This window comes from Aquarana catesbeiana, linkage group LG05 (genome assembly GCF_042186555.1).
Source record: "Aquarana catesbeiana isolate 2022-GZ linkage group LG05, ASM4218655v1, whole genome shotgun sequence".
NCBI lineage: Eukaryota > Metazoa > Chordata > Amphibia > Anura > Ranidae > Aquarana > Aquarana catesbeiana.
In genome coordinates this window covers 430696106-430711030 of record NC_133328.1, presented here as the reverse complement: position 1 = coordinate 430711030, position 14925 = coordinate 430696106, and the positions used below count along the sequence as shown (strand labels likewise).

The 14925-nt window shown below is 46.3% G+C and overlaps 1 protein-coding gene across 3 annotated transcripts in view; it reads right to left on the bottom strand.

The window, feature by feature from the left end:
• The window catches only part of FBXO15 (F-box protein 15), a 304133-nt gene that overhangs the window by 109022 nt on the left and 180186 nt on the right, over positions 1-14925 (bottom strand). For all 3 annotated transcript variants that reach the window (XM_073631257.1, XM_073631258.1, XM_073631259.1), the window contains exons 7-8: positions 12951-13080; positions 645-727 (exon numbers count right to left, since the gene is read on the bottom strand). In XM_073631257.1, coding sequence (XP_073487358.1) covers positions 645-727; positions 12951-13080 — 213 coding nt within the window. The remainder of the gene's footprint in view (positions 1-644; positions 728-12950; positions 13081-14925) is intronic.

Below are 14925 nucleotides of genomic sequence, written 5' to 3'. Positions count from 1 at the left end.
AACGCCGTTGAGAATGTGTACTGTGTGGCTGTCACATTCAAAATGACTGAGTGAGCAGAGCAACAAATCTGCATCAAATTTTGCATTAAGCTTGAATATTCCTTCTTGGAAACTATTCGGGTGATTCAGAAGGCTTTTAGGGATGAAGCAATGGGTGCAAAGCAAATTACAATGTGGGGTACAAGTGCTTCAAAGATGATCAAGAATCTATTGAAAGTGATCCACAGTCTGGAAGGTCTGCAACAAGCAGAGCACCTGAGAATGCTGAATTTGTATGTGTTGCAAAGATCAGGGAATGACAATGCTAGAACTAGAAGCTGATCTGGCGATTCCAAAAAACTAGTATACCACTGCATAATCTGTATTACTTTTTCCACAAACTTGGAGAACTGTGTGAGATTCCAAGGTGCCTACTTCGAAAGGCATCACTCTCCAAAGTACAATGTTTCTTCAAAAAATGCCTCTATTTTTCAGATTTCATGGCTGGATACTAAATATAGAGATATCTATCACTCTCTCTATCATATCTCTCAAAAGCAGAATGATAAGAACTTTATTTGCCCAAAACAATGTACACAGTCCAGATAAATATTTAAGAACCCCTATCTATTAAACCATTATAATGCAACCTTGTAAAATTTTACCTTTTCGCTGTTCCCCAAAAACTCTTTTCAAGCAGCTGGTGATAATGTAGTGTCACCTTCACAAAGGCTATATCAGGAGTCGTCTAAAATTAACAAAAAAGATTCTTATAGCATAGCAAATTGTAAAATGCATTTCTAAACCCATACAGGTTCCTACTAATTAGGAAAGCTTTAAATTTGGGATGTTTTCCATTGATATCAACTATGAATTCTACAAAAACAAAAAAAAAGTGTTCTGTGGTTATATGTTAAAGGAAAATTATAAATATTTGTGGCTAAGTATATATATATATTTTTTAAATGATGGTCTTTAAATAAATATTTTATCAGTTTTGTTACTACAGTATCTCACAAAAGTGAGTACACCCCTCACATTTTTGTAATTATTTAATTATATCTTTTCATGTGACAACACTGAAGAAATTATACTTTGCTACAATGTAGTGAGTGTACAGCTTATACAACAGTGTAAATTTGCTGTCCCCTCAAACTAACTCAACGCACAGCCAATAATTTCTAAACTGCTGGTAACAAAAGGGAATACACCCCTAAGTGAAAATGTCCAAATTGGGCCCAATTAGCCATTTTCCCTCCCCGCTGTCATGTGACTCGTTAGTGTTAAAAGGACTCAGGTGTAAATGGGGAGCAGGCATGTTAAATTTGGCGTTATCGCTCCCACTCTTTCAAACTGGTCACTAGAAGTTCAACATGACACCTCATGGCAAACAACCTCTGAGGATCTGAAAAATAAGAAATGTTGCCCTACATAAAGAATGCCTTCCCATGATGGCCATCCCATGATGCTCATGCACTCTGCAGTGTAGTTGAGCATCATGGGAAATGTAGTTCCAAAACATCTGGGGTACCAAGGTTCGCCATCACTGGCCTAGGCTATAAGATGATTGCCAGGACCCTGAAACTGAGCTGCAGCACGGTAGCCAAGACTATACAGTGGTTCAACAGGACAGGTTCCACTCAGAACAGGCCTTGCCATGTTCGACCAAAGAAGTTGAGTGCACATGCTCAGCATCATATCCAGAGGTTGTCTTTGGGAAACAGATGTATGAGTGCTACCAGCATTGCTGCAGAGGTTGAAGGGGTGGGGGGTCAGCCTGTGCTCAGACCATACGCTGCACACTGCATCAAATTGGTCTGCATGGTTGTTGTCCTGGAAAGAAGCCCGCAAACAGTTTGCTGAGGACAAGCAGACTAAGGACATGGATTACTGGAACCATGTCCTGTGGTCTGATGAGACCAAGATTAACTTATTTGGTTCAGATGGTGTCAAGCGTGTGTGGCAGCAACCAGGTGAGGAGTACAAAGACAAGTGTGTCTTGCCTACAGTCAAGCATGGTCGTGGGAGTGTCATGGTCTGGGGCGGCATGAGTACTGCCAGCACTGGGTAGATACAGTTCATTGGGGAATCATAAATGTCAACATGTACTGTGACACACTGAAGCAGAGCATGATCCCCTACCTTTGGAGACTGGGCTGCAAGGCAGTATTCCAACATGATAATGACCCCAAACACACCTCCAAGAGGACCACTGCCTTGCTAAAGAAGCTGAGGGTAAAGGTGATGGACTGGCCAAGCATGTCTCCAGACCTAAACCCTATTGAACATCTGTGGGGCCTCCTCAAATGGAAGGTGTAGGAGCGCAAGGTCTCTGACATCCACCAGCTCCGTGATGTCGTTATGGAGGAGTGGAAGAGGACTCCAATGGACACATGGAAAACTCTGGTGACCTCCATGTCCAAGAGGGTTAAGGCAGTGCTTCCAAATAATGGTGGCCACGAAAAATATTGACACTTTGGGCCCAATTTGTACATTTTCACTTAGGGGTGTACTCACTTTTGTTGGCAGCGGTTTAGACATTAATGGCTGTGTGTTGAGCTATTTTGAGGGGACAGAAAATTTACACTGTTATACATGCTGTACACTCACTACATTGTAGCAAAGTGTCATTTCTTCAGTGTTGTCACATGAAAAGATATGATAAAATATTTACAAAAATGTGAGGGGTGTACTCACTTTTGTGAACATATGTATACTACACTCATGATACAGGATTCACAGAGCCCTATGGGTTTTTCTAAAAAGAACACAACTGAAGCAGATGTCTTTCAGAAAATCAGTCTAATTGTACAGTACACAGGTCTCATATTCATAGACCCTGGGACATCCCCAAGCAATGAATAAGGGTGGGCAACAACTAGACCAGATCTGGGCAAATTGTGGCCCTTTGGCTGTCCCTGTCCAGCTCACGATGCCGCCACTGCCAACATGTCTATCCCAGATGCTCTCACAGGTAGGCTTCTGCAGAGTCGACAACACCAAATTTAAGGCCCACAATGGCAACAAAGAACGCACAGAGGGCACCACATGACGAACCCTCTGAATAAAAGTGCGGACCAAAGAGTGTGTGGCCAAGATGCTGAAGAAAACAGCCAGAGCAGAGACTTAATCCTTGATAGGGCGCAAAGCAAGCTTCTGATCTACACCACATTGCAGTAAGGCCAACACCTGAGCCACCAAGAAGGAGAGAGGATGGAACCCCAGAGCTTCGCACCAAATGGTATAGGTTTCCAGGTGCGATGATAAATCTTCTGTGAGGTAGACTTCAGAACGTTCAACGGAGGCAGGACAGCCAAAGCAGACAACCCCCATTCCTTCAGAACCTGACTTTTAACAGCCACACGACCAGAGCCAGTGACAGTAAAGCTGGGTGGAACAACTGCCCCCGGGACAGCAGGTCCTCTCAAAGAGGCATTCGGCAGGGGGCGTCGGCTACCAACCGCACCACGGTTGGGTGACAAGGCTAGTCTGGAGCCACCGTGAATCCTTTTGGCCTAGATCCTTCACAACAGAAGAGTTATGAGGCGGAAAGGAATAGATGAGATTGATCCCACAGCACCACTAGCGCATCTATCGCACATGCAAGAGGATCCAATGATCTCGCCACGAACCTGGGAAACTTCTGGTGGAGGCAGGACACTAGGAGATCCACGCTTGGTGTCCCCTAGCGAAGACAGGTCTGATGGAACACCACCTGGTGTAGAGACCACTCATCTTGATCCAGCATTTGACGGCTGAGGTAATCCGCATGCCAGATTTCAACACCCGGAGTGTGCACGGCGGACAGATCAAGAACAAACCTTTCCGCCCATCGCAGAATGAGAGACGCTTCCAGCGCCGGAACAAACCTTTCCGCCCATCGCAGAATGGGAGATGCTTCCAGTGCCGCCGCTGTGCTCTTTGAGCCTTCCCAATAATGGACACGCCTCAACCCTGCAGTGTCTTAAAAGGGGGGAGAGGGGGGAGGAAGAGCGAGAGAGAGAGGGAGAGAGAGGGAGAGAGAGGGAGAGAGAGGGGGAGAGGGGGAGAGAGAGAGCGAGAGAGAGCGAGAGAGAGGGGGAGAGAGAGAGAGAGGGGGGAGAGAGAGAGAGAGGGGGGAGAGAGAGAGAGAGGGGGGAGAGAGAGAGAGAGGGGGGAGAGAGAGAGAGGGGGGAGAGAGAGAGAGGGGGGAGAGAGAGCGAGAGAGAGAGGGGGAGAGAGAGGGGGAGAGAGAGCGAGAGAGGGGGAGAGAGAGAGGGGGAGAGAGAGAGGGGGAGAGAGAGAGGGGGAGAGAGAGAGCGGGAGAGAGAGAGCGGGAGAGAGAGAGCGGGAGAGAGAGAGCGGGAGAGAGAGCGGGAGAGAGAGAGCGGGAGAGAGAGCGGGAGAGAGAGCGGGAGAGAGAGCGGGAGAGAGAGCGGGAGAGGGAGAGCTGGAGAGAGAAGGGGAGAGAGAGAGCGAGAGAGAGAGGGAGAGGGAGAGAGAGCAAGAGCGATTCCTCCACCAGGATCACTGTGGCTGTATTGAGCCGGGAAAATAGGTGAATTCACCACCAGCATAGTCGTCCACTTCTTCAGAAGGGCCTCCTCAAAGGGATAGCATAACACGGAGCACTTAGGAAGTACAAACAGGCACTTCGGACAACCCCTGGTTCTTGATACAATTTTTGTCCAAATATGCAGGATAAGGCAAAACCTTAGCAGCCTGAGCTGGCTTGTGCGTACCAAGGAGATAGGCACCACAGCAGACATTCCCGCGGAATCCTCAATTATAAACATTACCCGCACAGCATAAATGAGAGCAATGACTAGTGCCTTCTTCTGTGCAGCAACAGAGGCGGAGGACCCATCTGAGGAGCAGGGGATAAGTCACCTGGATCCGCAGCAATGTGGAACCAGCAGCGGAGCCCGATTCAGGCTCAGGACAGTCCGAGGAAGAAGGCAATGACGGAGGGGCACTGCTTGCTCGCCTGGTGTCCATATGGCGGAGAGTGCTCTAGAGACCCCATGGGGACCCCCACGTGTGCTCCACAATTTTTAGGGACTGCCCCCACACCCTCTGACCCTCAGAAGGAGGGATAGGGCTGCCTTCATGGGCTACAGGAAACTGGCCGCTGAGCATGGCCAGCAGTGAACAAGAGCAGAAATGTCTCCAAGCCAAAGGAAAATGGAGGCTGTGGCTCCACAAACAAGGCTGTCGGCCGATCAGAGCCACATGGCGACCACACGCGGACTACCAGGACCCAGAGGGGAGGCAGAGAAGGTAGGCGGCACACCCCTGTAGTAGTACTAGGCCTCCCCAGCCCAGGGGAGCCCGGGGACACTGGAGCAGCAGGACGGACAGAGGACAGTCACAGAGAGAGTAAGATGCAGGGGGACCCAGTAACTCCCATAGGCAGCATGCGTGACCAACCCGCACCTGCACCCCCCCAGGGCGGAAGGCAAGCACCCCGATGCACCGAACCTGGTAAGCTGCCAAGAGAGGGGGGGTTGGGGGTGAAGGGAGCCTGCAGGACCAACTATCCCAGGGAGTACCCATGCCCCACACCGCGTCCAGAGATAGAAGGAAGGGGGCATCTACTTACCAATCCAGCAGAGCTTGCGGGTAAGGCTCCCGTGACAGATCCTCCTCTCTACCAAAGTGGGGGAGGCTGTCAGGCCTGGGATAGCACTGTGACACAAAAAAGTGATCACTCATGCAAGCCATATGGTGTTGCCAACATCCCTGGTATGGATATAGAACAAGGAGTACCCCCTGGTACTATTGGGACTTTTGAAATATGACTCTGCTGAATTCCATTCAGTGGTCCAGAAGGACCGAAGCCTTTTCGGGACAAAGTACATCCCTTCATCAGGGTCACTGTTACAAATGGATCACAGTATTCTAGAAATAAGACATATTGGTCATAGCATGTAATAAGGGATATATACAAAACAAGAGTCATTTTTAGTGACAGGAAATGGCAGGTGTGATGAAACTCACCTACCAGAGTCACAGTCAGCAGGACGGTCCCACCATGTGGTCAACGACAGCAGCCACGAAATGGGAGAGCACCCTTTGCCTTGGAGTGGGCTAATAGGGCGATTGGTGGGCCCCCACTGTTCCACACAAGTATATCAAGATTGGCAACCGCGGATGGAGGTGTACTAATGGTGATCACCCAATAGGTGCAACACACTGGGGCACTGTAGTGGGAGATAAAAAGGAGACCCATATAAGCCCATTATAACTATTTGGAAGGGGATGTAATGAAAACTCCCCCATAGGCCACAAAATGACACTAGTATCCAGGGTGGGGAACATCCGGAGACTCCCCAGGGATCCAACCATCCACTGGAGTAAACCGAGCGTTCCCCTAGTATCCAAACAGGGCAATTAGCCTACCTTTGGAGTGTCCGGGCAGCCACGGCTGTGTCACAGGACAGCAGAAACGCAGCGTCCATAGGGGTGTTCAACCTAAAATAGGAGTGGCGTGTGACGTCATTACGTCTCCTAGATTGTAAGCTCTAACGAGCAGGGCCCTCTGATTCCTCCTGTATTGAATTGTATTGTGATTGTACTGTTTGCCTTCATGTTGTAAAGCGCTGCGTAAACTGTCGGCACTATATAAATCCTGTATAATAATAATAATAATTACGTCACGTTTGCCAATCATGTGGGCACATCATGTCCGAACGGACCTGGTGCGCATGCGTGGAGCTGATGGGACAGCCCTCTGAGCTGTCCACGTCAGATAGTACACAAACTAGCGCCTGGCAATGGCACAGGCGCACCGCCTGAAGATACCTCGAGCTTCGACTGCAGAGCGTCCCCCTCTTCCTATGGTAAACAAGGGGAAAACATCCAGCAAAGGCTGCCCACCGACGCAGTAAAGGCGTCCACGGCGCAAACGGGCCCCGGCCGCCCAACGTGATTGAGCAACTCGGGAAAGCCATTTCCCCCTGGGCCGCAATAAGGCTGCCAGCATAGGCGGGAGGGCCCCCGTGCGCTGGGCGGGACGAAAGGGGGGCCCATCCACAAATGGCAATCTCCCATGTGGGGAAACTGCCACCGGTCACCACAATGAAAGTATATGTTCAACAGAATTACACAAATCAACAATCAAAAGGCACCTTAAAGTTTCACAAACCATTGTTGAGCTGCCCATGGTATGCTGGTAAACTGCAAGCAGGGAGAAAGAGTCAGTAATTGAGGTCATTGCTTTTTGCACCCTCCTGAGGCAAAGCCCTCAAGGAAGGGTCAAGAACTCATCTGTTCGTTGAGTCCAAGTTGCCCCAAGCTCCGCAATCCAGCGCGATTCGCGCTGTAGTAGGAGCTTGTTTTAATCTCCACCCCTGGAACTGGAATGGATCCTATCCAAAATAAGGAACTATATTTTGGGGAATCTCCTCTGGTGGCAGTTGATGACATGCCTACCCAGAGTAAGGTCAGGGTTTGCCACTTTCATACAGGTCACGTCTACTAGCTATTTTGGAAAATTCTAATTTTGTTTTGCCTACATAGAAGCAATTACATTGACATGTCAGGAGATAAACTACCCCTTCCGTTTTGCAGTTAGCGAAATGTTGTGGTTTATGTATACGTCCATTGAGGAGTATAATGTTTTGTTGGGTGTTCAGGTATTGGCAGATTGAACAACCGATACATGTGAATGTGCCAAGTCTTTTGCAGGGGTCATTCCTATATACACCTACAAATTCACTGTGGACAAGTTGGTCTTTGAGTGATTTTTCCCTTCGGTATTTGATAGCTGGAGTTTCTGATATATGTGCGTTTAAAGTGGAATCTATGCGTAGTAAGTGCCAGAACTTCTATGTTGTTTGTTGTATTTCGTGATAATTCCCGTTTGTGCGATATCTGTTTTTTTCTTATTAAATAATAGATCCTGTCTCACCTGGTTATTGGCATGTTTGAATGCCTTCTTCAAGGAGGTATGGGCAGTGCTGTGTCTTGGCCTAGGCCGACAAGGCCCAGGCCTAGGGCGGCACTTTGGGGGGGGGCGGCAGCTGCCGCCCCCCCCCCCCGCTCCTGAGTCAGCCCATTCATTGAGAATTTGACAGAACACGCAGCGTTCGGAGAGCGTCTCTCTCATACAGCGTGTGGTGACAGTTCCCCCCTCCTCCCCCCCTCCTCCTCTCTAAACAGACGGAGAGCAGTGAGAGAGGAGGTCAGTTTCTCTTCCTGTGTTGTGACCCCGAGTGCACATGGAGCAGTCGGATTGTGGCTTCAGCAGCGGACGACCGGCTACTGTGTACATTCTTCATATCTGACCTGGCTGGAGGGGTGAGAGGAAATACTGATCCTCACTAGGTTTCCTTGCAAACCTCATAGCACTGCTTATCTGTGCTCTGACTTTCCCACTTTGTTTCTCCTATCTCCTGTTATCTGAAATAGAGTCTCTCTAGTAATTAACCCTCTATGTCTTTGCTGGGGGAGAACTGTGCTTTTCTTTTCTTCTCTGCTTCAGCCCAGGTTCACACCAGTGTGATCAGACATTGCATGTGATTCGCACCTGCACCAGTGGTACCGATTACATGCAATGTCTGTGAGATGCGAGTTCAGCCATGAAATTGTATGGCTGAACTCGTATTGGATTGGCACAAAAAAAATAACAGGGACTTGTTTTTCCCAGCACTAGAATCAGATCGCATGGGTGTTCTCACCTATGCGATCCGATTCCTGTGCCAGTTAACAGTTCGCACTGCGATCTGTGAACTAAGCTGGGGGTGTCATTAACATTGTATTGACACCCACAGAGGTTCGCAGAGGGTGGTGTGATCTGCCCACGGGAGAGATACAATGCGGCAACTGGCGCTGGAATCGCACTGGTTCCCACATCACATCAGTGTGAACCCGGGCTTAATGAACACATGTACACTGCTGCTTACCCCTTTCACACTGGCGGCGTTTTTCAGGCGCTACAGCGCACCTGAAAAAAGCCTGAGTGCTTTCACACTGGGGCGCTGCGCTGGCAGGGTGTTACAAAAAGTCCTGCCTGCAGCTTCTTTGCAGCGGTGTAGGAGCGGTGAATACACTGCTCCTGCCCATTGAAATCAATGGGCAGCACCGGCAAAGCGCTGCTGCAGCGGCATTTTGCAGGCGGATTTAACCTTTTTTTGGCCGCTAGCAGGAGTTAAAACCGCCCCGCTAGCGGCCGATTTCGACGGTAAAGCGGCGCTAAAAATAGCGCCGCTTTACTGTCGACGCCCAGGTGCTTTCAATGTGAAAGGACTCTAAATGGTTAAGGCTGCACTCATACCTGTGCGTATTTCTTTCATGCAGAAAGTCGCACGTTTTTACCATGATTTTTGCCACAATTTTGTACAGGTCAAAAGGTCACCAAAGAAAAAAAGCAGAAAAATGCCTATAATCTGCCTATGAAGAAGTTCATGTACTTTTTTGAGCTCAGGCTCTGTTTACACATAGGCGTTTTTGGGCATTTGTTTGCTCTCAGCCTCAGCTCTAAAAACGCCCAACAAGACTAATCCCATTCATTTCAATGGCCCCTGTTCACATCTGAGCTTTCTGTCACATAAAGCAAAACGGCCATCGCTCAAAAAAGTACATGAGCTTCTTTTTTGGCAGATTACAGGCGTTTTTAATTCTTTTACATTGGTGACCTTTTGACCTGTACAAAATCGTGGCAAAAATAGCGTAACTTTCTGCCTGGAAACGATACACTCAGGTGTGAATGCAGCTTCAGGCGTTTTACTACAGGCGACAAAATGCTCAGATGTGAACAGGGGCCATTTAAATGAATGGGATTTTGTTTGTTGGGCGTTTTCACGGGTTTTTGATGGCATTTTACGAGCTGAAAACGTTCAGGTGTGAATGCAGCCTGACTATTTACAGCTCAACATCTGCAGGCAGGTGCTTCTGGTAAAAAATGGCATTTAACACCTTAGTGTCTGCTTGTATATATTGGTTTAACCTTTCATAGCTACCTGTATGGTTCATGCTGCCTTCTGACATACGAAGAAAAGTGTCATTTCTCATTATAGATCAGTCTGGATTTTATTGTCCATTCTACTAACTACATTTAAGACTGACGTATATTTATTTTTCTTTCTTTTTTCTTTTGTCTCTATTTGGAGTGAACGCAGTTTGCTGAAAAGGCCAATGATTTTGCCCCGCCTCCTTATGATCTATCCAATCTCTGTTGTGCCTGCCCCATCAGCTATATCCAGACTCCACCCCCTGATGCACACACAGACACACTTTCTGTGTGTATGTTAAGGTGTGCAGGACAGGTGGCAAATCAGAGTACACGCATACTAGAGGCTGGAAAATTGGTTAGTAAGTTTAAACATCACCTCCTCCTAGACAATTACACTAATGTCCCCCTCTCCTGCTCTGATTAAAAAAGACTGTCACGCCTCTGAAAAGCAATACACACAGATTTCTTTTCAGAGGCAATATGCGGCCTCCTCGCCACTTGTGTGGGCACTGGTGAGGCTGCACTGATCGGCACTGATGAGGCTGCACTTGGTACCCACTTTAAGCCCACAATCACATTGGGCCGATTTGGCATGTCAAATCGCATGCCAAATTTACAGCTATTGCTGACAATTACACAGTTCAAATCGGTGCGACGCTGCCTTTGCGGAGCCGAACCGATTCCCAAAATAAGTTTCTGTACTACTTTTGGTGACTTTGGGGGCCATTTTAATAGACATCTGTGCATGAACCCACACAGATGTCTGTCAAATCGTCCCCGAATTCGGACTTCATTGCCGGTTTGAAATCGTGCGAGTTCAGATTTCAAACCCTCCCTAATGTGAATGTAGGCCTAATGTACAGAGAGGAAGAGGTGGAGCCTAAATAGGAAGGGGTGTGGTTTACAGATGACAGGGCAGGCCTTAAACATGAAGGGGTGTGGCATCGACAGGAAGGGGCGGGTCATATTTAAATTTGGGGGTGCATGAGTTTAGTCAGGCCTAGGGCAGCACAAAACGTAAATACACCACTGGGTATGGGAGTATCCTCTCATGAGGAGTCTTTGCTTCAACTCCCCTGCCTCTCGAAGAAAGGCTTCCCGATTTGAACAGTTGCGTTTAATTCTTAGATATTGACTGTATGGAATTGACCTTATAGGAGACTGTGGGTGTAGACTTGAGGCATGTAGGATCGTATTGCTTGCTGTCAGCTTACGATAAAGACTACTCGACAGGCTATCATCACCATTTTTCGTTATTGTAACATCTACAAAAGTGATGTTAAACTCACTGAATGTCATGGTAAATTTAAGTTGAAAGAGTTATGATTCATTGACGAAATACACCGTTTCAAATCTGTCACTGAACCCTCCCACAACATGAAAATATCATCAATATAGCAGAACCATGCCGCTATATGGCTCGTAAGGGGCTAAGATTCATCGGCTAAGAAGGACTGCTCCCATTCCCCCGGTACAGGTTGGCATAGGACGGGGCACATGATGTCCCCATCGATATCCCCTGCACCTGGAGAAAATGGGAGCCATCAAAGGAGAACACATTGTGGCACAGAATAAATTCTAGTGCCATCAAAATTATTCATTCAACTTCCTATCATCTTTGTGTGTCTGAGATAGCACTTGTCTAATAGCTGCCATCCCCAAATGATGGGGGATTGGAGCACTGTGACACGGACTATAGGCACCCAGTCATATGTGTCCCCATGAGATGTTTAATTCGCTGGCCGCCCCAGTCCATGGGGTATCGTTGTGGCTGACCAAGCGCGGAGTTAATGGTCTGCACGTGTTTGCTGGTCAGAATGGGGTGACCACTGGATCTAGATTATCCAGCCTGTCGCCCAGCCCGACTGTTGATAGAAGATCTTGGCAGGAAAATAAGCCAAAATTCTATTAAAAAAAAAAAATAAAGAAAAAAGCTGTGGGACCACAATTCCCAGTAGAAAACAACACTTCCATACTCCTAAAGACACTAGGCAGAATGACTGGAGGCCTATAGCAGAGAGGGGGTTTTATGTCCAGAGAGGACTGCCCATAGGCAGTGCTGAGTCTTTTTTCTGCCTAGTGTCCTACTTCTATAGATGGGGTTATAAAACCCTGTCTTGTCATGGATAAAGAAGAAGCAGCTGTGTCCATCAATGAACATAAGAGAAATATTTTCTTTCTGCATTTTCCAAAAACATTTGGCAAAATACTAACGCTTCAAAAGACTCACCATAGCTTTCATAAAATACCCTGGAGTGTTTTCTTTCCAAAATGGTGTCATGTTTTGGGTGAATGCCTGAAGGTGCTCCTTGGATTTGGGGTCCCTCTATGCATCTAGGTTACCCAAGAAACGTAGTAGAATGTGTTTTGAGGTGTAATTGTAAGTTTGCTTTTGCCAAGTCATGCTTTGTGTGAGAAATAACATGTTAAAATATTAACTTTGTGTAAAAAATAAATAAATAAATAAATTTAATTTTCCAAAAAACTGCGACAAAAAATCCATCACTCCTCTTACTAAATACCTTGGACTGCCTACTTTACAAAAAGGGGTTATCAGTACTGTTCTGGCATTTTAGGGCCTCAAGAAATGAGATAGTCAGGACATGGACTGATCAATTTTGAAAGTGGACTGGAAGGTGGTGAAACTTGAGGTAGTTAAGGTACCATTCTATAACCCAGTGTCAATGAATATCAAGCCTGTGTGCATAAAGTAGGAGAAAATAAATGTGTGCACTCATGAAGAGTAAAAAAAAAAAATACCTAAAGACAAATATTCACTTTTGGCACAATATGAAGAAAGAGGAGGGCTAAACAAAGTGTAATCAGAAAATACTCATACACCAATCAAGATAGACTGATCTTTTTACCTGTGTACGAGTAAAGAATAACAACAAATAAACGTAGGTAATATTTTTCGAATCTTTCTTGAAATAATGTTGCTCTTGACCTCCATTATCCCGAACAATTGTTCCCATTATCATAAAGGGACACAACAGAAAAATCATCAAAAATCTATTTAAATATATTCAATAGTTACCTTCCATAGGCCAACTATTAGGCCTGGATCAAGATAAAAGAGTTTTATAAGCGAGTCTTGTCCAATGAATCTGCTGGATCTTCTGAAATCCTTCAAGCTGTACTCAGAGATGAGTGAATGCCTTTGAAGCCTTGTTGACATTATAAAAAATTCAGTTATTTTCTCAGAGTTGCTTTTTTTTTTTTTTAACATTGATGAATAAACAGTCTAACTGAAGATCATGGTCTATTTCTCTCCTAGAAACCAGTCATTATCACACTAACGCATTTAATGGAGCTAGGTTGTTAGGAGGAAAACACAGACACTTCATATATGATACTTTATGTTGTATAATCGTGAAAAGTGCCTTTGTATGATGGATTAAAGGTAATGTAATTTCAAAACTTCCAATGTTTTTCCTAATTTTATATATCAAAAGCCCCACATTTTCTAAATCTTTAACAGGATGTTTCCCTACCTGATTTTAAGTTGCCCAGTAAAGAATAAAATCATATTGTTGCACAGTCCTTAAAACTTGTGTCATTAATCCAAAAAGTGTCATAAGATATAAACAAATTCAATATCCACCGTATTGTTTTGGGTGCTTGTTCACTTAGTATTAGCAGTTGCAAGTGTAGGTATAGATAGGAGCACAAACCATAAGGGCTCTTTCACACGGGGCAGATCAGTCATGATCCGCCCCGTGAACAATCGCTTGCTCAGCGGGGATCGCTCCGCCGATCCCCGCTGAGCAGGAAGATGACAGGTCCATCGCTGCACGCTGTGCAGCGGCGGACCTGTCAGAGCGCCGCTCTCCCCTATGGGGGGATCGGATGATGACGGACCGTAGTGTCCGTCGTCACCCGATCCGATCCGAAAACGGATGGAAAAGTAGGTTTTTCCTCCGTTACACTTTTCGGATCGGAGCGGGTCGGATGTCAGCGGACATGTCACCGCTGACATCCGACGCTCCATAGGGATGAATGTATGTCCGTTTTTCATCACACAAGCTTCAGAATGTATAAGAGCATAATGTATAACAGCAAACTTTGACAAAGTATGTGCAGCGCTTTCGGCATGCTTTGTTAAAGCTTTTAAAGTACCATGCAGCTCCAGTTTGTACATATTGAACACAGACCCAAATGTGAGTGTTGATTGCCACTTTAACACCATCCAGCAATGTACCTGTACTTCACTGGATTGGAAGGGTGGTATCTCAGTCATGGCTGCAGCAATGATCACGATATCATTTTTTTTAGGGCTGGCGATTCCCTTCAACCTGTAGACTGATTGAAGAATATCTAACAGAGTCCTCCGTTCAAGCTATAAATCATGCATGGATGAATGTCACACTGTGCCTGTTGTATTCTGACAGTCACCGCCATACAATGGCTGCATATTAACGGATGAAAATTTGTTGTGGTTTCAGCTGCTTGGCTGAAAATATTCCATCTCTCTTTGATCTTTCAATTGAAGAATATTGGGTGAAGGGTGTCCACAGGAACACCCATGGATTGATTCTTGGCTGGCTCATCAGGATCTGGCCAACATTTGCACAGTGTATGGCCAGCTCTGTATTGGGAGAGTTAAAAGAGCCCTAAGAGCTGGTTCACACTTGAACAACAGAGGAATGCAGTCCATGTGCGGTGCGATTTTGCAGTCCATTCATTGCATTTCAATCTGCGCTTGGGATGCCATTAACATTACATTGGCACCCACAGCAGATCGCAAAGGCAGTGCCTTTTGTACTTGGTGGGGGAAAGGCATGTTCCATGCACGTTTCCCACAGAATGCACCTATCCTGCACAGCGTTCTGGTGTTAACCGATCCTAAGAAGTTTTCATCTAAAACTGACCACATAATATAAACACAATATTTCCTCAAAAAAAAAAAATCAACCAATCGCAATGTGCATGGTGTCCCGCCTTTAGCAGAACATGTTAAAATAATGCGGAACATTTTAAAACTTCCTTCTGAGAATGTCCTAGGTGCCAAT